The following is a 24,430-nucleotide window of genomic DNA, read 5'->3' as shown; positions in this document are numbered from 1 at the left end:
GCCTGAATCTTTTGGCAACAACGACCAGGGTGGGTCCTCTCAAGACAACTCTCTTAACCAATCACCAGGGACCAGGGTGGGTCCTCTCAAGACAACTCTCCTAACCAATCACCAGGGTGGGTCCTCTCAAGACAACTCTCCTAACCAATCACCAGGGACCAGGGTGGGTCCTCTCAAGACAACTGGCAGACATGATGGGAACTAAATGATGATGGGAACTAAACTATTTATCTATTATTCAAAATATTTTATAGGAGCTGTCTTTCCTTGTCTTTATTCACACAAAAACAAATCTATCGTAGTCCCGTAATACCATTGACAGCTGTTACAAATAACAATCCTGCAATAGGGAAGTGGGATCTAAAGGTTCATGGTCCCCCAGACTACCTGCCAGAACACCTCTTCCTCTTCTCTGTTGCCTAGGGTGGGGTTTACGAGACTACAGGCTGTCAGGAACACATGTCGGACCTGGATCTCTCCCTCTTTCTCTCTCTCTCTCTCTCTCTCTCACTCACACTCACACTCACACACACACACACACACACACACACACACACACACACACACACACACACACACACACTGTGTTTTGGCTGCTGGAGGAGCAGAAGGATAAGGGAGGCCCATAGGTAATACATCTTATATACTCCCCTTTACACACATAGAACCCCCCCCTGCCGATCCCCCTTAATGACGGCATCCTGTAAAATGGATGATTTATTTATTTGTTGAGTCTTCATGCTCAGGGAATCCTCAGGGATCTTTTATAGGACGCAGTAACACATGGTTTATGGATCATACTGTACACAGACATGGGAACTGTGAAAGACGGAGGAGACAGACATGGTTCATGGATCATACTGTACACAGACATGGGAACTGTGAAAGACGGAGGAGACAGGCATGGTTCATGGATCATACTGTACACAGACATGGGAACTGTGAAAGACGGAGGAGACAGACATGGTTCATGGATCATACTGTACACAGACATGGGAACTGTGAAAGACAGGGGAGACAGGCATGGTTCATACTGTACACATGCATGGGAACTGTGAAAGACAGGGGAGACAGGCATGGTTTATGGATCATACTGTACACAGACATGGGAACTGTGAAAGACGGGGGAGACAGACATGGTTCATACTGTACACATGCATGGGAACTGTGAAAGACAGGGGAGACAGACATGGGAACTGTGAAAGACAGAGGAGACAGACATGGTAACTGTGAAAGACAGGGGAGACAGACATGGTAACTGTGAAAGACAGGGGAGACAGACATGGTAACTGTGAAAGACAGAGGAGACAGACATGGATCATACTGTACACAGACATGGGAACTGTGAAAGACAGAGGAGACAGACATGGAGACCTTGACTGAAGAGAAGGCCTCTTTTACGGCTGTTCCCAGGAAGATAGATGAGTGTATATTGCCACTTGACCAAGTAGTGGAAAAATAACACTTCACTTTCTGACCCAAAACAGCCACAGCAGATTTCTGTGAAAAAATTACTGAGTTTTCACTCTGTCTGCTTTCTCAGTTTCCGCCCTCACCTTGCCTGTCCTCATAGATAGTGTAGTACAGTGACTAGTACCTCGCTGTCTGTCCTCATAGATAGCGTAGTATAGTGACTAGTACCTCACTGTCTGTCCTCATAGATAGCGTAGTATAGTGACTAGTACCTCACTGTCTGTCCTCATTGATAGCGTAGTATAGTGACTAGTACCTCGCTGTCTGTCCTCATTGATAGCGTAGTATAGTGACTAGTACCTCACTGCCTGTCCTCATTGATAGCGTAGTATAGTGACTAGTACCTCGCTGTCTGTCCTCATAGATACTGTAGTATAGTGACTAGTACCTCACTGTCTGTCCTCATAGATACTGTAGTATAGTGACTAGTACCTCGCTGTCTGTCCTCATAGATACTGTAGTATAGTGACTAGTACCTCACTGTCTGTCCTCATAGATACTGTAGTATAGTGACTAGTACCTCGCTGTCTGTCCTCATAGATACTGTAGTATAGTGACTGGTACCTCACTGTCTGTCCTGATAGATACTGTAGTATAGTGACTGGTACCTCACTGTCTGTCCTGATAGATACTGTAGTATAGTGACTGGTACCTCACTGTCTGTCCTGATAGATACTGTAGTATAGTGACTGGTACCTCACTGTCTGTCCTGATAGATACTGTAGTATAGTGACTGGTACCTCACTGTCTGTCCTGATAGATACTGTAGTATAGTGACTGGTACCTCAGTCTGTCCTGATAGATACTGTAGTATAGTGACTGGTACCTCACTGTCTGTCCTGATAGATACTGTAGTATAGTGACTGGTACCTCACTGTCTGTCCTGATAGATACTGTAGTATAGTGACTGGTACCTCACTGTCTGTCCTGATAGATACTGTAGTATAGTGACTACTCTCTCTCCTGACTCGAACAGTATGACCAAATAGCCGTGGCCAATCGCTTCAGACACAGGAGCCCAAAGATTCTGGGCTCTCCTCCTCCCTCCCTCCCTCCCTCCCTCCCTCCCTCCCTCCCTCCCTCCCTCCCTCCCTCCCTCCCCAGAGTGCTGTCTGTTTCTTCTGTTGAAACTTTTCTCTGGGTCTCAGCTTTACATGTATTACTTCATCCAGGCAGGCAGAAGTCCTGTCCTACTTCTGCATACTAAACAGCGCTCGGGCTGCATCACAAATGGCACACTAACCCCTATATAGTACACTACTGTAGGGCACTATATAGGGAATAGGGTGTGATTTGTGACGTAGACACTATCTCCTCGTTGGTTCTTTCATGCCGTGATGTTCTCTCTGCACCAAGTGTTTGTAGTGTAATGCATGTTAAACGTGAGGATGTCTTTACACTGGCGGTGTTACCCCTCTCTCTGACTAACCCTCTTTAAAATAAATCCATTGCTGGTGGTTGAGAAAAATACCTGTTTTTTTAGGAATCTCATTTCAGATGCTTCTGCGGCAGAGTACTTTGTGTCGCAACGTCAACCCAGTTCAGTATTTCCATTCTGTGACTTTGTGGTGAACCAATAAAACTCATGTTTATTACTTTGAATCAATTCCCTTCAGTCTGACTGGAGTTGAGCATGAGTGTCTCGCGGTAGGGCCGCGCCGCAAGAGGGTCTCGCGGTATATTCCTAGTCCTGGAGAGCTGCAGTGTGTGTGTGGGCTTCAGAGGAGGCTGGTGGGAGGAGCAATAGGATGGCGGGCTCATTGTAATAGCTGGAATGGTATAAATGGAATGGTATCAAACACATCCAACACATGGAAACAACGTTTGACTGCATTCCATTGATTCCATTCCACTTGTTGAATCAGGTGTTATTGTGCTAGACTGGGGAGAAACCCCTGTACACCTAGCTCTCTAGAACCAGACAGCTTACCTCCAGCTCTCCAGTGGTCTCTAGAACCAGACAGCTTACCTCCAGCTCTCCAGTGGTCTCTAGAACCAGACAGCTTACCTCCAGCTCTCCAGTGGTCTCTAGAACCAGACAGCTTACCTCCAGCTCTCCAGTGGTCTCTAGAACCAGACAGCTTACTTCCAGCTCTCCAGTGGTCTCTAGAACCAGACAGCTTACCTCCAGCTCTCCAGTGGTCTCTAGAACCAGACAGCTTACCTCCAGCTCTCCAGTGGTCTCTAGAACCAGACAGCTTACTTCCAGCTCTCCAGTGGTCTCTAGAACCAGACAGCTTACTTCCAGCTCTCCAGTGGTCTCTAGAACCAGACAGCTTACCTCCAGCTCTCCAGTGGTCTCTAGAACCAGACAGCTTACCTCCAGCTCTCCAGTGGTCTCTAGAACCAGACAGCTTACTTCCAGCTCTCCAGTGGTCTCCAGAACCAGACAGCTTACTTCCAGCTCTCCAGTGGTCTCTAGAACCAGACAGCTTACCTCCAGCTCTCCAGTGGTCTCTAGAACCAGACAGCTTACTTCCAGCTCTCCAGTGGTCTCCAGAACCAGACAGCTTACTTCCAGCTCTCCAGTGGTCTCTAGAACCAGACAGCTTACCTCCAAAATATTTGAATGTAGTTGCCAATAGGCTTTCTAAGCTACAAGGTCAGGGATATCCTAGACTAGCTCTCCAGGATGCAGGATGCTGGATAGTAATTGATGATTGATTGATTATTTTGGTCATATTATGGCCGCCTGCTATAGAAGTTTGTGTTACTCTCAATGTCCTCTCCTCCTCCAGGTCAACCAATGAGATCAAGAACCTGCAGTACCTACCTCGGGCCAGCGAGCCTCGTGAGATGCTGTTTGATGACCGGACGCGTGCCCACGCTGACCACATCGGACAGGGCTTTGAGAGGCAGACCACCGCCGCTGTAGGGGTGCTCAAGGCCGTGCGCTGTGGAGAGAGGTGGGTGGTTGTAACTCCCGGATATATGATCATGTATTATCTTTAGATGCGTTGCTTGGTATAAATGACTTTAAACTGTAGGCCTATTGGGGCTGTATTTGGTATCCAACGATCGTCCAACTAATCAGTTACAAGACAGCTGCATAATCTGATTGGAAATAAATGGTTATAATCTCCCTACTCTCTGTCTCTGTAGTGCGGAGCCCCTCGCGTTACCAAAGACGTGATCTGTTTCCATGCTGGAGACTTCCCTAATGTAGTCCAGAGGTTACAACTGGACCTGCACGAACCGCCTCTGTCCCAGGTGAGCTGCACCTGTCTTCTACCTTGTTTCTATTAGTTAAAATGGCGGCGGAGACAATGGCTGCTGTTTCATGGGCTCTTAACCAACCGTGCTATTTTGTTTGTTTTTTTCCCGCATTTTTTTCTGACTGAAAAGAGCTTCTGGAAAACAAAAGCGATTACTCACTTCGAATTGGATAAAGAATATTTATTTAATGAGTCGGATGACTTGTGAAGATGCCTGGTGGAGATTAGAGGTCGACCGATTATGATTTTTCAACACCGATACCGATTATTGGAGGCCCCAAAAAAACCGATACCGATTAATCGGCCGATTTTTTTTTTTTAAATAAAATATATAGTTTATTCTTTTTTTATATATATACACGCACACACACACACACACACACACACGTGTGTGTGTATATATACTGCTCAAAAAAATAAAGGGAACACTTAAACAACACAATGTAACTCCAAGTCAATCACACTTCTGTGAAATCAAACTGTCCACTTAGGAAGCAACACTGATTGACAATAAATTTCACATGCTGTTGTGCAAATGGAATAGATAACAGGTGGAAATTATAGGCAATTAGCAAGACACCCCCAATAAAGGAGTGGTTCTGCAGGTGGTAACCACAGACCACTTCTCAGTTCCTATGCTTCCTGGCTGATGTTTTGGTCACTTTTGAATGCTGGCGGTGCTTTCACTCTAGTGGTAGCATGAGACGGAGTCTACAACCCACACAAGTGGCTCAGGTAGTGCAGCTCATCCAGGATGGCACATCAATGCGAGCTGTGGCAAGAAGGTTTGCTGTGTCTGTCAGCGTAGTGTCCAGAGCATGGAGGCGTTACCAGGAGACAGGCCAGTACATCAGGAGACGTGGAGGAGGCCGTAGGAGGGCAACAACCCAGCAGCAGGACCGCTACCTCCGCCTTTGTGCAAGGAGGAGCAGGAGGAGCACTGCCAGAGCCCTGCAAAATGACCTCCAGCAGGCCACAAATGTGCATGTGTCTGCTCAAACGGTCAGAAACAGACTCCATGAGGGTGGTATGAGGGCTCGACGTCCACAGGTGGGGGTTGTGCTTACAGCCCAACACTGTGCAGGACGTTTGGCATTTGCCAGAGAACACAAAGATTGGCAAATTCGCCACTGGCGCCCTGTGCTCTTCACAGATGAAAGCAGGTTCACACTGAGCACGTGACAGACGTGACAGAGTCTGGAGACGCCGTGGAGAACGTTCTGCTGCCTGCAACATCCTCCAGCATGACCGGTTTGGCGGTGGGTCAGTCATGGTGTGGGGTGGCATTTCTTTGGGGGGCCGCAAAGCCCTCCATGTGCTCGCCAGAGGTAGCCTGACTGCCATTAGGTACCGAGATGAGATCCTCAGACCCCTTGTGAGACCATATGCTGGTGCAGTTTGCCCTGGGTTCCTCCTAATGCAAGACAATGCTAGACCTCATGTGGCTGGAGTGTGTCAGCAGTTCCTGCAAGAGGAAGGCATTGATGCTATGGACTGGCCCGCCCGTTCCCCAGACCTGAATCTAATTGAGCACGTCTGGGACATCATGTCTCGCTCCATCCACCAACGCCACGTTGCACCACAGACTGTCCAGGAGTTGTCGGATGCTTTAGTCCAGGTCTGGGAGGAGATCCCTCAGGAGACCATCCGCCACCTCATCAGGAGCATGCCCAGGCGATGTAGGGAGGTCATACAGGCACGTGGAGGCCACCCACACTACTGAGCCTCATTTTGACTTGTTTTAAGGACATTACATCAAAGTTGGATCAGCCTGTAGTGTGGTTTTCCACTTTAATTTTGAGTGTGACTCCAAATCCAGACCTCCATGGGTTGATAAATTGGATTTCCATTGATTATTTTTGTGTGATTTTTGTTGTCAGCACATTCAACTATGTAAAGAAAAAAGTATTTAATAAGATTATTTCATTCATTCAGATCTAGGATGTGTTATCTTAGTGTTCCCTTTATTTTTTTGAGCAGTGTATATACTTGTGTGTTGATGTTTATGGTTAGGTACACATTGGTGCAACGACAGTGCTTTTTTTTGCAAATGCGCTTGTTAAATCATCACCCGTTTGGCGAAGTGGGCTGTAATTCGATGATAAATTAACAGGCACCGTATTGATTATATGCAACGCAGGACAAGCTAGATAAACTAGTAATATCATCAACCATGTGTAGTTAACTAGTGATTATTTTAAGATTGATTGTTTTTTATAAAGATAAGTTTAATGCTAGCTAGCAACTTACCTTGGCTCCTTGCTGCACTCGCGTAACAGATAGTCAGCCTGCCACGCAGTCTCCTCATGGAGTCCAATGTAATCGGCCATAATCGGTGCCCAAAAATGCAGATTACCGATTGTTATGAAAACTTGAAATCGGCCCCAATTAATCGGCCATTCCGATTAATCGGCCGGCCTCTAGTGGAGATGCCTTGTGAGGATCCGCCTTTGCCATCCGCCATCCGTACTACTGGCCAACATACAATCGCTGGATAATAAATTGGATGATCTAAAAGCACGTATATCCTACCACCGGGACATTAAAAACTGTAATATCTTATGTTTCACTGAGTTGTGGCTGAACGACGACATGAATAACATACAGCTGGTGGGTTATACACTGTATCAGCAGGATAGAACAACAGCCTCTGGTAAGACAATGTATATTTGTAAACAATAGCTGGGGCACAATATCTAAGGAAGTCTTGAGGTTTTGCTTGCCTGAAGTAGAGTATCTCATGATAAGCTGTAGACCACACTATCTACCTCGAGAGTTTTATCTGTATTTTTCGTAGCTGTCTACATACCACCACAGACCGATGCTGGCACGAAGACCGCACTCAATGAGCTGTATACCGCCATAAGCAAACAGCAAAACGCTCATCCAGAGGCGGCACTCCTAGTAGCCGGGGACTTTAATGAAGGAAAACTTAAATCCGTTTAACCAAATTTCTATCAGCATGTTAAATGTGCAACTAGAGAAAAAAAAACTCTAGACCACCTTTACTCCACACACAGAGATGCATACAAAGCTCTCCCTCGCCCTCCTTTTGGCAAATCTGACCATAATTCTATCCTCCTGATTCCTGCTTACAAGCAAAAACTAAAGCAGGAAGCCCCAGTGACTCGGTCAATACAAAAGTGGTTAGATGAAGCAGATGCTAAGCTACAGGACTGTATTGCTAGCACAGACTGGAATATGTTCCGGGATTCTTCCGATGGCATTGAGGACACCACATCAGTCACTGGTTTCATTAATAAGTGCATCGATGATGTCATCCCTACAGTGACTGTACGCACATACCCCAACCAGAAGACTCTAACCCGGAACCTTATAAGAAATCCCGCTATGCCCTCTGACGAACCATCAAACAGGCAAAGCTTCAATACAGGACTAAGATTGAATTGTACAACACCAGCTCCGACTCTCGTTGGATGAGGCAGGGCTTGCAAACTATTACAGACTACAAAAGGAAGCACAGCCGAGAGCTGCCCAGTGACACGAGCCTACCAGACGAGCTAAATTACTTCTATACTCGCTTTGAGGCAAGTAATACTGAAACATGCATAAGAGCATCAGCTGTTCCGGACGACTGTGTGATCACACTTTCCGCAGCCGATGTGAGTAAGACCTTTAAACAGATCAACATTCACAAGGCCGCAGGGACAGACGGATTACCAGGACGTGTACTCCGAGCATGCGCTGACCAACTGTCAAGTGTCTTCACTGACATTTTCAACCTCTCCCTGGCTGAGTCTAATACCAACATGTTTCAAGCAGACCACCATAGTCCCTGTGCCCAAGAACACTAAGGTAACCTGCCAAAATGACTACCAATCCGTAGCACTCATCAGAAACCCTAGACCCACTCCAATTTGCATACCGCCCCAACAGATCCACAGATGATGCAATCTCTATTGCACTCCACACTGCCCTTACCCACCTGGACAAAAGGAACACCTATGTGAGAATGCTATTCATTCTGCGTTCAACACCATAGTGCCCTCAAAGCTCATCACTAAGCTAAGGACCCTGGGACTAAACACCTCCGTCTGCAACTGGATCCTGGACTTCCTGACAGACCGCCCCAAGGTGTTAAGGGTAGGTAACAACACATCCGTCATGCTGATCCTCAACACCGGAGCCCCTCAGGGATGCGTGCTCAGTCCCCTCCTGTACTCCCTGTTCACTCATGATTGCACGGGTCAGGCACGACTCCAACACCATCATTAAGTTTGCTGATGACACAACAGTGGTAGGCCTGACCACCAACAACCATGAGACAGCACATAGGGAGGAGGTAAGAGACCTGGCCATGTAGTGCCAGGACAACAACCTCTCCCTCAACGTGCTCAAGACTAAAGAGATGATTGTGGACTACAGGAAAAGGAGGATCGGGAGCATCCTGACTGGTTGTATCACTGCCTGGTACGGCAACTGCTCGGCCTCCGATCGCAAGGCACCACAGAGGGTAGTGCGTATGGCCCAGTACATAACTGGGGCCAAGCTTCCTGCCATCCAGGACCTCTATACCAGGCGGTGTCAGAGAAAAGCCCTAAAAATGTCAGACTCCGGCCACCCTAGTCATACTGTTCTCTCTACCACTGCACGGCAATCGGTACCGGAGCATCAAGAGGCTTCTAAACAGCTTCTACCCCCAAGCCATAAGACTACAGAACAGCTAATCAAATTAGCTCCCCAGACTACTTGCTTGCCCCCCTACCCCCTCTTCTTTTACGCTGCTGCTACTCTGTTATCTATGCACTTTAATAACTCTACCCTTATGTACATATTACCTCAAATACCCCGACTAACTGGTGCCCCCGTAGATTAACTTTGTACCGGTACACCCTGTATATTGCCTCGCTATGGTTATTTTACTGCTGCTCTTTAATTATTAGTTACTTTTATTTCTTATTTTTATTAACTGCATTATTGGTTAAGGTCTTGTAAGTAAGCATTTCACTAAGGTCTACACCTGTTGTATTTGGCGCATGTGACATAACATTTGATTTGATATTGCATGAAACAAGGTAGCAGCTACCTTATCCACAGCCCTATGCACTGTACTGCCACCCTCTGGCTATATGTTGTACTACACTGTGCTGTCTCCAACAGAGATCCTCCAGGAGGGTTCAAGGCTTGTCCTACATTAAAGTGATCCTCCAGGAGGGTTCAGGGCTTGTCCTACATTAAAGTGATCCTCCAGGAAGGCTCAAGGCTTGTCTCTATTAAAGTGATCCTCCAGGAAGGCTCAAGGCTTATCTTCTATTAAAGTGATCCTCCAGGAAGGCTCAAGGCTTATCTTCTATTAAAGTGATCCTCCAGGAAGGCTCAAGGCTTATCTTCTATTAAAGTGATCCTCCAGGAGGGCTCAAGGCTTATCTTCTATTAAAGTGATCCTCCAGGAGCGCTCGGGGCCTGTCCTCTATTAACCAGTTAAATGTAACTAAATGCAATCTACGTAATCCCCAAAAGTAATTATTTATCATGACCGTGCCAGAAACAATAACTAGTAATGCTGCATACTCCAAGAAAGGTTCAAATCTCACCTTTATGGTAAACATTTTTTATAAATTGCTGAGGTGTCGTCACTTTTGATGACACAAGTTCAAGTGCACAGAACAAATATAACCTATTTCCTATTCAACAAAACTGTATGAATAAGGCTTGAAATATATATATGCTTTCTAAATATAGTATAATCAAATGACTAAGATTTCACCTTCCTTATAACTGTGAAATACATATTTGTATGTTTTAGTGTTGGAGAAAATGAGCATGTTTTCTCTCTTGATCAAACCTTCTGCCTCCATCCACGTGAACGTCAGAGCTCTAGCTTGGCTTCCTGAACTCGCTAGGAACTCTCCTTTCATCTCATGTTAATATTGTCCGTCTATGACAAAGGTTTTTTTGTTTCAAATCTATGAATTATTTTAGATTACTGGCTATAAATCGACAACTACTATTTTCTGCTGCGCTACAATGTAAGGATTGCAGGCATATGTGGTGTTAGTGGCTGTGATGTAGGGTTCAGCCAGGAGTTGATGGACAGTCGGTAGAGTGAATGAAAGGTTAGGAGGGACGTGTCAGATTTCACACCCTGCTTCACACAGGCGTCTGTGAGAATCACGGCTACCGCTCAATGCAAGCCATTTCCATCTACGGTGTCCACAGATCCATTCATAAGCCAAAATGTCAGTTGTAACCAGTACCAGAACCATGCAGGTCCCCAAAACAGGGGACTTTACATCTTAGATGTTTTTAAAACGACCCTCCAGGACGGCTCAGGGCCTGTCCTCCATTAAAACGACCCTCCAGGACGGCTCAGGGCCTGTCCTCCATTAAAACGACCCTCCAGGACGGCTCAGGGCCTGTCCTCCATTAAAACGACCCTCCAGGACGGCTCAGGGCCTGTCCTCCATTAAAACGACCCTCCAGGAGGGCTCAGGGCCTGTCCTCCATTAAAACGACCCTCCAGGAGGGCTCAGGGCATGTCCTCATTAAACGACCCTCCAGGACGGCTCAGGGCCTGTCCTCCATTAAAACGACCCTCCAGGACGGCTCAGGGCCTGTCCTCCATTAAAACGACCCTCCAGGACGGCTCAGGGCCTGTCCTCCATTAACCTGTTAGGGACAGACGTTCCGCTAGCGGAACGCCTCACCAATATCCAATGGTAGAGCGTGGCGCGAAATACAAATACCTTAAATGCTATAACTTTAATTTCTCAAACATATGACTATTTTACACCATTTTAAAGACAAGACTCTCGTTAATCTAACCACATTGTCCGATTTCAAAAAGGCTTTACAGCGAAAGCAAAACATTAGATTATGTCAGGAGAGTACCCTGCCAAAAATAATCACACAGCCATTTTCAAAGCAAGCATATAAGTCACAAAAAACTAAACCACAGCTAAATGCAGCACTAACCTTTGATGATCTTCATCAGATGATACTCCTAGGACATTATGTTATACAATACATGCATGTTTTGTTCAATCAAGTTCATATTTATATCAAAAGACAGCTTTTTACATTAGCATGTGATGTTCAGAACTAGCATACCCACCACAAACTTCCGGTGAATTTACTAAATTACTCACGATAAACGTTAACAAAAAACATAACAATTATTTTAAGAATTATAGATACAGAACTCCTATATGCAATCGCGGTGTCAGATTTTAAAATGGCTTTTCGGCGAAAGCACATTTTGCAATATTCTGAGTAGATAGCTCGGCCATCACAGGCTAGCTAATTTGACACCCACCAAGTTTGGTGCTCACTAAACTCAGAATTACTATAACAAAAATTGGATTACCTTTCCTGTTCTTCGTCAGAATGCACTCCCAGGACTTCTACTTCAACAACAAATGTTGTTTTGGTTCGAAATAATCCATAGTTATATTGAAATAGCTCCGTTTTGTTTGTGCGTTCAGGTCACTATCCAAAGGGTGACGCGCGGGCGCATTTCGTGACAAAAAAATTCTAAATATTCCATTACCGTACTTCGAAGCATGTCAAACGCTGTTTAAAATCAATTTTTATGCTATTTTTCTCGTAAAATAGCGATAATATTCCGACCGGGCGACGTTATATTCATTCATAGACTGAAAGAAAAACATGGAGTCATCTCGTACATGCGCACTCCAGTGTCATTGTTCCCTGCCTGACCACTCACGAAAACTCCTGCTGTTTTTCGCCCAGAGACAGCAGAGACGTCATTCCACTTTCTGGCGCCTTCTGAGAGCCAATGGAAGCCTTAGAAAATGTCACGTTACAGCAGAGATGCTGTATTTTTGATAGAGATGCCCTAGAAGGAGAACAAGTTGTCAGACAGTGCACTTCCTGTATGGAATCTTCTCAGGTTTTGGCCTGCCATATGAGTTCTGTTATACTCACAGACACCATTCAAACAGTTTTAGAAACTTTAGTGTTTTCTATCCAAATCTACTAATTATATGCATATTCTAGTTTCTGGGCAGGAGTAGTAACCAGATTAAATCGGGTACGTTTTTTATCCGGCCGTGTAAATACTGCCCCCTATCCCAAACAGGTTTTAAAGAGACCCTCCAGGAGGGCTCAGGGCCTGTCCTCCATTAAAGAGACCCTCCAGGAGGGCTCAGGGCCTGTCCTCCATTAAAGAGACCCTCCAGGAGGGCTCAGGGCCTGTCCTCCATTAAAGAGACCCTCCAGGAGGGCTCAGGGCCTGTCCTCCATTAGCGTCTCTTAAGCTGCAGTTTTGTTTTAGAGTTAGGAGCAGCTGAGGTGATTTCACAGCATCCATCTGCGTTTGCTTTACAAATGTTCAACCCAGAGCTGGATCCTTCAGCACTAGTGATTGAACTACTCCCCTGGCTTAGAACAATATGGGAACAGCTCAGATATGGGAACAGATACACATTGAGAAAAATCCCCAGTGTCTATGGTTAGTACACTGTCTAACTCTCTCTCTCCATTAGTGTGTGCAGTGGGTGGACGATGCTAAGCTGAACCAGCTGAGACGCGAGGGGATCCGCTACGCCCGTATCCAGCTGTACGACAACGACATCTACTACATCCCTCGTAGTGTGGTTCATCAGTTCAAGACTGTCTCTGCTGTCTGCAGCCTGGCATGGCACATCCGCTTAAAACAATACCACCAAGAGCCTCCGGCCGAGGAGGAGAGGAAGGTGGACGTGTCGACGCTACGAGTCAAACAGGAGGAGTTTGGGGATGCCTTGATGGGAGGGACCACAGCTCCTCTCACAGACCCCAAACCCCTCAAAGACAGACACACTGCCCACCCAGAGGTCAAAGTGGAACCTCAACCTGCGGATATAAGGCTGCCCAAGCCCTCTGTCACCTCACCCATCACCCCCCTACCAGCTCCCATCACCCCCCTACCAGCTCCCATCACCCCCTCCCTACCAGCTCCCATCACCCCCCTACCAGCTCCCATCACCCCCCTAACTCCCTACAAATCGTCTTTCCAGGACACCAAGCCCAAATCACATCACCATCATCCCCACTACTACCACCACTATCATCACTCAGAATCACATCAAACCACTACCACACACTCTTCCTTGTCTTCCTCACTCAAACCCTCCCCCACCTCCACCCCCTCATCCTCTCCCAAACCCAGTCCGTCATCCTCACGTACCCCCTCTCCCAAATCTAGCCCCACTTCTACACACTCTCCCTCCTTCAAACCCAGCCCGGCTTCCACTCGTACCCCCAGTCACTCTCTCTCACACAAACCCTGCCACACCCCTACCCTTACCCACACCCCTACCCCTACCCTTACCCACACCCCTATCCCTACCCTTACCCACACCCCTACCCCTACCCTTACCCACACCCCTATCCCTACCCTTACCCACACCCCTACCCCTACCCACACCCCTATCCCTACCCTTACCCACACCCCTACCCCCTTTTTGACGCCCTCCCCTGCACCCCTTCTATCTTCTTCAAGCCTGGCCTCCAGCCACACAGAGAGCAGGATCCCTACACCCCAGTTCCGACCCCAACCCCAGCCCAGACCGGACAAACCCCGGCCGGACAAACCCAAGGACAAAGACACTTCTCTTTACCCAAAGGCCCCAGTCACCCCCCCGCACCACTCCTCCCTCTCCTTTAAACACCACCTGCATGAGCAGCAGCAGAAAGACTGTTTCTACTGATCGTTGTACATAGTGTTTTTAAATGGCTCTCTTGGGTTCTGTTTTAATCCCATCTAAAGGAAGGAGAAGACAGAAGTAAAACCATGATATCAACACGGTGTGGGATGTATTCTAAGGAACACGTAAAGCTCTGTTGCTCTGCATCCTAAATGGCGCCCTATTCCCTACATAGGGATCTACTTTGTGACCAGGGCCCATAGGAGAGATCTGTTCAAAAGTAGTGCACTATATAGGAAATAGGGTACCCTTTAGGATGCACACTTTGCTCTGTTCTGTTACCGAATGAATACATTGCAAATGTAACATTCCTCAGTGCCTGTCCATAACTGTGTAGCCTGGTCCCAGATCAGTTTGTATTGTCTTGTCTCATTGTTGACCGTACAGTAGGAGTTGGCTTGGCAAGAACGCATAAACTGATCTGGGACAGGCTAATATCTGTGAACTGTCAAAGCACTTAGGGCCAGAAGCACTGGTACTCTGCAGGTCTGACAAACAAACAGGTCCTTAAATAATATATTTTAGTTGTAGGTTCTAGATGGATTATTATTACAGCTGACATTAACATATATCTATTTTTTGTAAGATGATGAGAGACATTATTTTAAAGGATTACTCCAGGCTTTTTTTGTTCCCCCTCAGAGGCTTATTTATATCAAGGAATCTTTTAGTTTTCATAATTTTTGTTCGATTTTAATTGTCAGCACTGTAGTGTAAATAACTTTTTGTAAGGAGAAAAACTTGTAGTGTGATTTCTACATAAAGATGGACCTCTTAATAAAGGTTAACGTGATGAGTGATGTTTGATCATGGGGCTACAGTGGACACCAGATGGACCTCTTAATAAAGGTTAACGTTATGAGTGATGTTTGATCATGGGGCTACAGTGGACACCAGATGGACCTCTTAATAAAGGTTAACGTTATGAGTGATGTTTGATCATGGGGCTACAGTGGACACCAGATGGACCTCTTAATAAAGGTTAACGTTATGAGTGATGTTTGATCATGGGGCTACAGTGGACACCAGATGGACCTCTTAATAAAGGTTAACGTTATGAGTGATGTTTGATCATGGGGCTACAGTGGACACCAGATGGACCTCTTAATAAAGGTTAACGTTATGAGTGATGTTTGATCATGGGGCTACAGTGGACACCAGATGGACCTCTTAATAAAGGTTAACGTTATGAGTGATGTTTGATCATGGGGCTACAGTGGACACCAGATGGACCTCTTAATAAAGGTTAACGTTATGAGTGATGTTTGATCATGGGGCTACAGTGGACACCAGATGGACCTCTTAAATGTATCAATTGACCAATTCGGCACATTTGGGCAGACTTGATACAAAATATTGTCCAGTATTGCAACGCTTCACTGGATCAATCTGAAACTTTGCACACACTGCTGCCATCTAGTGGCCACATTTTAAATTGCAATATGATGGCCTTTCAAAGATGGAACAAAGAAAAAATGTAAAACAAATGTTTTTTTTATTTGTATTATCTTTTACCAGATATGTGTTCTATTCTCCTACATTAATTTCACATTTCCACAAACTTCAGTGTTTCCTTTCAAATGGTACCAAGAATGGGTATATCCTTGCGTCAGGTCCTGAGCTACAGGCCGTTAGATTTGGGTTTGTCATTTTAGGTGAAAATTGGAAGAAGAAAAAAAGGGTTGGATCCTTAAAATAAAGGTCAATGTTGTGTTTGATCATGGGGCTCCAGTGGATCTGATATCATGGCCTTTTAGCTTACAACTGGTAAGACCAGCCATTTTAGATTTAACAGTTTAACGTGTTGGGCTCAGTCAAGAAGCGTGTGTATATTTGGGATTCAACTTGCCACTCATCTGAAACAGGCTATTTATTTCTGCACAAGTCGTCATGGAGACAGTACAGTGTGTGTGATCTGCAGAAGCACATTTCAGCAGCATGGATCCACTGGAGCATGATTACCTTTCTGGCCTCTGCTACTTCTGTCTGTGTTATGCAAGCCGCCCACACACTGCACTCAGCGGCGATGAGCTCAGCAGTTGTGGTATGTGAGATTATAGCCGTGGCGCGCTGGGAAATGAACACAGGAGAACTGCTGATCTAACTGACCAGAATAAGTCCAACAGAGACCTCACTAGAAGCTATGACAGACTGCCCTGGCCTCTACGTCTCAGATGATAATCAGATTAGTGCGATGGGCGAGTCTCAAACTCTTGGTCCAGTCACAGGGTGCATCCCAAACGGCACCCTGTTCTCTATAGTGCACTACTGTTGACCAGAGCCCTATGGCATACAGAAGGACCTGGGGAGAGGGGTTGGGATGTAGCCCTGACACACAGACCCGAGAGGAAGATGTTTATGCATGCTCTGTGTGTGTGAGAGGAAGCTGTGTATGCATGCTCTGTGTGTGAGAGAGGAAGGTGTTTATGCATGCTCTGTGTGTGTGTGTGAGAGGAAGGTGTTTATGCATGCTCTGTGTGTGTGTGTGAGAGGAAGGTGTTTATGCATGCTCTGTGTGTGTGAGAGGAAGATGTGTATGCATGCTCTGTGTGTGTGAGAGGAAGATGTTTATGCATGCTCTGTGTGTGTGAGAGGAAGATGTGTATGCATGCTCTGTGTGAGAAGGTGTTTATGCATGCTCTGTGTGTGTGAGAGGAAGATGTTTATGCATGCTCTGTGTGTGAGAGGAAGGTGTTTATGCATGCTCTGTGTGTGAGAGGAAGGTGTTTATGCATGCTCTGTGTGTGAGAGAGGAAGATGTGTATGCATGCTCTGTGTGTGAGAGGAAGGTGTTTATGCATGCTCTGTGTGTGAGAGGAAGGTGTTTATGCATGCTCTGTGTGTGAGAGTAAGGTGTTTATGCATGCTCTGTGTGTGAGTAAGGTGTTTATGCATGCTCTGTGTGTGTGAGAGGAAGGTGTTTATGCATGCTCTGTGTGTGAGAGAGGAAGGTGTTTATGCATGCTCTGTGTGTGAGAGGAAGGTGTTTATGCATGCTCTGTGTGTGAGTAAGGTGTTTATGCATGCTCTGTGTGTGTGTGAGAGGAAGGTGTTTATGCATGCTCTGTGTGTGAGAGGAAGGTGTTTATGCATGCTCTGTGTGTGAGAGGAAGGTGTTTATGCATGCTCTGTGTGTGTGAGAGGAAGGTGTTTATGCATGCTCTGTGTGTGTGTGAGTAAGGTGTTTATGCATGCTCTGTGTGTGAGAGGAAGGTGTTTATGCATGCTCTGTGTGTGAGTAAGGTGTTTATGCATGCTCTGTGTGTGAGAGGAAGGTGTTTATGCATGCTCTGTGTGTGAGAGGAAGGTGTTTATGCATGCTCTGTGTGTGAGAGGAAGGTGTTTATGCATGCTCTGTGTGTGAGAGGAAGGTGTTTATGCATGCTCTGTGTGTGAGAGAGGAAGGTGTTTATGCATGCTCTGTGTGTGAGAGAGGAAGGTGTTTATGCATGCTCTGTGTGTGAGAGGAAGGTGTGTATGCATGCTCTGTGTGTGTGAGAGGAAGGTGTTTATGCATGCTCTGTGTGTGTGAGAGAAATATGTTTATGCATGCTCTGTGTGAGAAGGTGTTTATGCATGCTCTGTGTGTGAGAGGAAGGTGTTTATGCATGCTCTGTGTGTGTGAGAGGAAGGTGTTTATGCATGCTCTGTGTGTGAGAGGAAGGTGTTTATGCATGCTCTGTGTGTGTGAGAGGAAGGTGTTTATGCATGCTCTGTGTGTGAGAGGAAGGTGTTTATGCATGCTCTGTGTGTGTGAGAGGAAGGTGTTTATGCATGCTCTGTGTGTGTGTGTGAGAGGAAGGTGTTTATGCATGCTCTGTGTGTGAGAGGAAGGTGTTTATGCATGCTCTGTGTGTGTGTGTGAGAGGAAGGTGTTTATGCATGCTCTGTGTGTGAGAGAGGAAGGTGTTTATGCATGCTCTGTGTGTGTGAGAGGAAGGTGTTTATGCATGCTCTGTGTGTGTGTGTGAGAGGAAGGTGTTTATGCATGCTCTGTGTGTGTGAGAGGAAGATGTTTATGCATGCTCTGTGTGTGAGAGAGGAAGGTGTTTATGCATGCTCTGTGTGTGTGTGTGAGAGGAAGGTGTTTATGCATGCTCTGTGTGTGTGAGAGGAAGGTGTTTATGCATGCTCTGTGTGTGTGAGAGGAAGGTGTTTATGCATGCTCTGTGTGTGAGAGAGGAAGGTGTTTATGCATGCTCTGTGTGTGTGTGAGAGGAAGGTGTTTATGCATGCTCTGTGTGTGTGTGTGTGAGAGGAAGGTGTTTATGCATGCTCTGTGTGTGAGAGAGGAAGGTGTTTATGCATGCTCTGTGTGTGAGAGAGGAAGGTGTTTATGCATGCTCTGTGTGTGAGAGAGGAAGGTGTTTATGCATGCTCTGTGTGTGAGAGAGGAAGGTGTTTATGCATGCTCTGTGTGAGAGGAAGATGTTTATGCATGCTCTGTGTGTGTGTGTGTGTGAATGTCAGGACAAATGTGTCCTATAAAAGAAAGAAATGAAAAGGACAGGCATGGAGAACATTTTCAGTCAGTCTCATTTCAGAGTGAGGGATTGTTTTAGGGAGTAAAAACAAAAATCCCCCCAAATGCATCATGGTTGAGAGACATTTTCTGTTTGTAGTACACATTTACTGAACTGAGAGTACATGGAATGAGGCTGTTCAGTCTGTGGAAGTTCATTGAGGCTGTGTTCTCAACTACAGGTTGTCTATTTACCTTCTGTCCTCTCTTCAATCTAACTCTTTTCTCTTTAATTCGGGGTTATATAAATCTTGTACTTTTCATTTCAAACAGCCCAGTATTAGAACTGCCATTGATTATTGCACTGAACACAAGTAGGCCAACAGTCTACCATGCTGCTACTGCCATCTATCCACTACGGATGGTAGTACATGGAGACTTGCCTGCTCATCTATTCTGATGCTGGAGTCAACAGCTCATAAGGCACCATAAACAAAATCAGAGCATGTTTTAGTTTGGAACAATAGTGACATCCATTTATTCACACAATACTTAAAGGAAAATAATAAATAACATATGCAGACTGATGTCAAAATGAGCTATTCAAAAGGTGAACATTAAAAAGGAGACAGTAACACTACAGGTAGATTACATTTAAACTGAATGGCACAAAACACTGAATGGCTTTACATAGAAAGAGCCCCGTCTTCCAAACACTACGACAATCATTTTTCGTCGTCCCACAAAGTATGAAAGAGTCTACAACACTGCACAAAAGATGCTGACGTCAAGGAAAATGTCTGGAAATCCTTAGCTAGCAATGTGACATGGTTTTGCTAGATTGTATTAGTTTATCTGACATCTACATGATCTGTACCATTTACATCAGTCTTATAACCTGAAGGCACAGTCTCTTATCTGTTCTCTGATAAGCAATACTGTTGGCACGAGAGCAAAGCTTGGACAACACTTCATGTCATAACAACAAATGAAGGAGAGTTTGATTTTGCAAACAGCTAAAATAACCACACTAAAGAAGTAGGTTTGTGTGTGTTCCTTCCAGCCTTCTCTGAAGAGCCTCCTCAATCCATCTCTCATGCCTCTCTCCTCTCGGGGAAGATGTTATACCCCAGCTCCACCATGGCTCCCAGCAACATGCACCATAGAGGAATACACACAAAGGTGAGCTTGATATGGGTAAGCTTCTCCAGCCGGGCGCACAGCGTCAGACAGAAGCCCAGCTTCAGCAGCATGGACGCCAGGTACCAGGCCTTCTTCTTCAGGTCCTGGGAGCCGTTACGAGGGTCATGGCCCGCTTTACACCTGGCGACCATCTTGACTAGCAACATGAGGAGGAGGATGCCGTCGAAGATCCATACGGGTAGAAAGGTGAGGAACCAGTTCCAGTGGACTTTGCCATCTAGTTTGAGGACGAGCATGATGAGGAAGGCCAGGGTGAAGATCCAGGTGAGGAGGACTCTCTGAGCGAGAGACATTGTGTCTCTGCTATGGTGGCCCCACAGGGACACTGGTAGGACTCCTACAGTGGAAATAGAGGTTGCTGGCCCCTGAGAAGAAAGGGTCAGAGAATACAGCCATGATGCACCTTTATTGTGCATTCAAACGGCACACACGAGTTAGCTAGCTGTCTAGATCTAGTCAGACCCATACATTTAGAATGTCACTAATGACAAGTTCTTCTGCGAGGCCTTAGATAGCCGTCACAACTGGAACGTTATTTTTAACACAGCTGCAGCCAGTTGCACCTAACGTTACTTATGTCATAGCAAACTAACCAACTAGCTTGACACTTTTTTTTTATAGAAATGTTTAGCTAATAAGCTAACATTATTTGCAAGACAGATAAAGACATTTACATTTTCAGAATGGCTAGCTAGCTCGCTAAAGTTAACTGGCGTTTGATAAAATAGCTAACGTGAATTATTCTAGCAAACACCACAACGCGTTGCAGCAACCTACCTGATGTTGTGTTTAGTGATGATCAGAGTTTCTGTCTCCGTATCCACCGTTAAATAATTTTCGATAATCCATCATCAATTTTAGCTACATGACCGTTCGTAAATATTAGCTAGTTAGAACGGCTGATTTCTGATTTATTTTCTTTACATGCACGCAAGGTAAGATCCCGCCCAACATAAATACCTATTGGTTATTGATAAATTATCTTTCCAACTATTGGACCAATGTAATGTCAATCATAATATCATGTATTTAAGGATACAGGGCCTTTACCGTAAAGTTCCTAAAAATAATCCCCAGCAGATTTATAAATAAATGACAGCAACACTTAACGCAGATCTGCGGTTAGTTTCAGAATGTGTGCTTGTATTTGTGAGAGGTATTGACATGTTGAATGCGCCGAGCTGTCTGTTTGAACTACTGGCACATAACTTGGACATGCCACCAGAGGTCTTTTCACAGTCCCCAAGTCCAGAACAGACTATGGGAGGCACACAGTACTACATTGAACCATGACTACATGGAACTCTATTCCACATCAAGTAACTCATGCCAGAAGTAAAATTAGATAAAAAATTAATTTCCTTATAGAACAGCAGGTACTGTGAAGCAACACAAACATAGACACATGCATACAAACACGCAATAACATACGCAGATGATGCAATCTCTATTGCGCTCCACACTGCCCTTTCCCACCTGGACAAAAGGAACACCTATGTGAGAATGCTGTTCATTGACTACAGCTCAGCGTTCAACACTATAGTCCCCTCAAAGCTCATCACTAAGCTAAGGACCCCGGGACTAAACACCTCCCTCTGCAACTGGATCCTGGACTTCCTGATGGGCCGCCCCCAGGTGGTAAGGGTAGGTAACAACACATCTGCCACCCTGATCCTCAACACTGGGGCCCCTCAGAGGTAAGTGCTCAGTCCCCTCCTGTACTCCCTGTTCACTCATGACTGCACAGTCAGGCACGACTCCAACACCATCATTAAGTTTGCTGATGACACAACAGTGGTAGGCCTGATCACTAACAACGATGAGACGGCCTATAGGGAGGAGGTCAGAGACCTGGCAGTGTGGTGCCAGGATAACAACCTCTCCCTCAATGTGAGCAAGACAAAGGAGCTGATCGTGGACTACAGGAAAAGGAGGTCCAAGCACGCCCCCCATTCTCATTGATGGGGCTGTAGTGGAGCAGGTTGAGAGCTTCAAGTTCCTTGGCGTCCACATCACCAACAAACTAACATGGTCCAAGCACACCAAGACAGTCGTGAAGAGGGCACGACAAAACCTATTCCCCCTCAGGAAACTGAAAAGATTTGGCATAGGTCCCCAGATCCTCAAAAGGTTCTACAGCTGTACCATCGAGAGCATCCTGACTGGTTGCATCACTGCCTGGTACGGCAACTGCTCGGCCTCCGACCACAAGGCGCTACAGAGGGTAGTGCGAATGTTCCAGTACATCACCGGGGCCAAGCTTCCTGCCATTCAGGACCTCTATACCAGGAAGGCCCTAAAAATTGTCAGACTCCAGCCACCCTAACCATAGACCGTTCTCTCTGCTACCGCACAGCAAGCGGTACCGGAGCACCAAGTCTCGGTCCAAGAGGCTTCTAATCAGCTTCTACACCCAAGCCATAAGACTCCTGACCAGCTAATCAAATGGCTACCCAGACTATTTGCATTGCCCCCCCCACCACCACCACCACCACTGCTGCTTTTTAATTATTTGTTATTCTTATCTCTTACTTTTTTAGGGAATTTCTTAAAACTGCATTGTTGGTTAAGGGCTTGCAAGTAAGCATTTCACTGTAAGGTTGTATTCGGTGCATGTGAATACCTGTTGTATTCGGTGCATGTGAATACCTGTTGTATTCGGTGCATGTGAGAAATACAATTTGATTTGATACACGCTATACACACACGTACACATGGATTTTGTGTTATATTTATGTGGTAGTAGAGTAGAGGCCTGAAAGCACAAACTTATTATGTTGTGATATCTGTTATGAATGTATTCTAATGTTTTTAAAATGTATAATTGCCTTAATTTTGTTGGACCCCAGGAAGAGTAGCTTCTGCCTTGGCATAATAAATACATAAATACAAAAGTACAAATACCGACATTTCAGCTATAACACCACTAGAGGTCAGTAAAGCTCTATGAAGTTGTTCAACCTTTTGTTTTTGTGTGGTAGTAACTATAACTTAGACGTTGCCAGTCGTTGTAGCCAACATTCCTCTCCTTTGGAGGTTCTTCGGTACATGACCTCATTACTGATTCATGTGTCGGTTTTTTATGACCATGTTTTTCTTTCTGCTTGCATTTTGTATTTATATTTTGAGGTGTGTATTTTTTGTAATGTATGTAATTCAAAGCTCATCTGTAAAAGAGACCTTGGTCTTGGTATGACTCCCTGATAAAAGAAAGGTTAAATAAATCAAATAAATGACATGGTGTTTGTTCTACAGGTGGAATATTAGCTAAAAAGACTGGGAACCAGGTAACTATAACTCACCACAAGAGGAGGCTCAGGAAAGTCTCATCATGTCAAATAATGAGGCACTATAGGAAATGACACTGTATACACTCACATGTTTATCTTTATTGTTGTTATCTAAGTAAAATCAACGTATTGTGCGTTTCAATGGGCAAAGCGTGTCGTCCATGATGTGTAACAGAAGCTGAGAATGATGCTTGACTGATAGATACACGGTTGGCCATAAACTAAGTTGCGCACATATACCGTCCACGTCGGCTAGATGCTAGACAAGCTGGATGTATTTATACAGTAAACGGATTGGAGGTCAGGGAGAGAAAGGGAAAAGAGATCACTTCAAAATCAGCCAAACTGTGAATCGAAGACTATCATATAGATAACGTCCTAATATTCATAAAATCACCGGTCTGCAGCAACCGGAGTCAACGAGGTAAGAAACGAGACGTGCATTATTTTCATTTGATTGCATTTCACCAGCCAGCTATTTTGAGTCATCAATGCTAAACGTGAGCTAGCGGATTTGAGCATTGTTTGAAAACACTAAATCATCCAGCTAGCTAGCTAATTATTGTATCGCTTGACAGATTACAAAAGTATATAACGTTAACTAATGATTTACAAACGCATGCCAGGATCCGTAACGTTTAGAATGTGATCCACTTGAGCCCAAAGAGTGGAGTCTGGAGAGAAAGCGTTGAGAGAATTGACACAGGTTTAGCAAGTCTGTTAGTAACACATGTTTAGCTAACCAGACAGCCCCATGGATGTCTCGCCTCAATGAACATCTGGCTGCATCGGATATTGGGCCCAGCTGAGATCAGATGTTGACCCCCTACAGGCCCTTCAATATGCATGACTGTCTCCCCTCCTCCACCGTCCAACCCCCACTAAACAGCTGAATACAGCCAGCTAGTCTACAATCCCACTGCAGTAATGCCCATGGCATGATACACATCCAGATAATAATACAGTAATAGAGTTGTGTTACTAAGACGTGTATCATCACTTCGTCTAGTTTGCTCTGAGCCTTTTCAAGTATTGGGGACAAAGTCACTGACCAGATCACACATGATTTGGATAGTCCATCTGTAGATGGTGTACAGATGGTCATTACTATCAACA

The 24,430-nt window shown here is 45.4% G+C and overlaps 3 protein-coding genes across 3 annotated transcripts in view; 2 read left to right on the top strand and 1 right to left on the bottom strand.

Moving 5' to 3' along the window:
* Positions 1–16,078, top strand: part of LOC106609819 (lysine-specific demethylase RSBN1L-like) — an 89,104-nt gene extending 73,026 nt beyond the window's left edge. Inside the window, 3 exon segments of the mRNA XM_045700273.1 lie at positions 4,212–4,383; positions 4,576–4,683; positions 13,157–16,078. Of these exon segments, the coding sequence (XP_045556229.1) occupies positions 4,212–4,383; positions 4,576–4,683; positions 13,157–14,362 (1,486 nt within the window). The 3' untranslated portion in view covers positions 14,363–16,078.
* A 3,251-nt stretch (positions 16,079–19,329) lies between these two features.
* Positions 19,330–20,985, bottom strand: LOC106609820 (transmembrane protein 60). Its single transcript, XM_014208845.2, has 2 exons — positions 20,802–20,985; positions 19,330–20,389 (listed from the first exon to the last, which is right to left on the bottom strand). The coding sequence occupies exon 2, from the start codon at positions 20,315–20,317 to the stop codon at positions 19,916–19,918; it is 402 nt and encodes a 133-aa protein (XP_014064320.1). The 5' UTR covers positions 20,318–20,389; positions 20,802–20,985; the 3' UTR covers positions 19,330–19,915.
* Positions 20,986–23,556: 2,571 nt separating this feature from the next.
* Positions 23,557–24,430, top strand: part of LOC106596503 (protein PHTF2) — a 131,897-nt gene continuing 131,023 nt past the window's right edge. Inside the window, exon 1 of the mRNA XM_045700271.1 lies at positions 23,557–23,738. The gene's annotated coding sequence lies outside the window, so the exon portion shown is untranslated. The remainder of the gene's footprint in view (positions 23,739–24,430) is intronic.

Source organism: Salmo salar, chromosome ssa17, assembly GCF_905237065.1.
Source record: "Salmo salar chromosome ssa17, Ssal_v3.1, whole genome shotgun sequence".
NCBI classification, from domain to species: domain Eukaryota; kingdom Metazoa; phylum Chordata; class Actinopteri; order Salmoniformes; family Salmonidae; genus Salmo; species Salmo salar.
The sequence above is the reverse complement of the archived record's forward strand: the minus strand, read 5'-3'. Positions and strand labels throughout refer to the sequence as shown.

What these genes read in the sequence shown, in the direction of transcription:
- LOC106609820 (XM_014208845.2), bottom strand. Translation starts at nt 20,317, where the DNA reads ATGTCTCTCGCTCAGAGAGTCCTCCTCACCTGGATCTTCACCCTGGCC.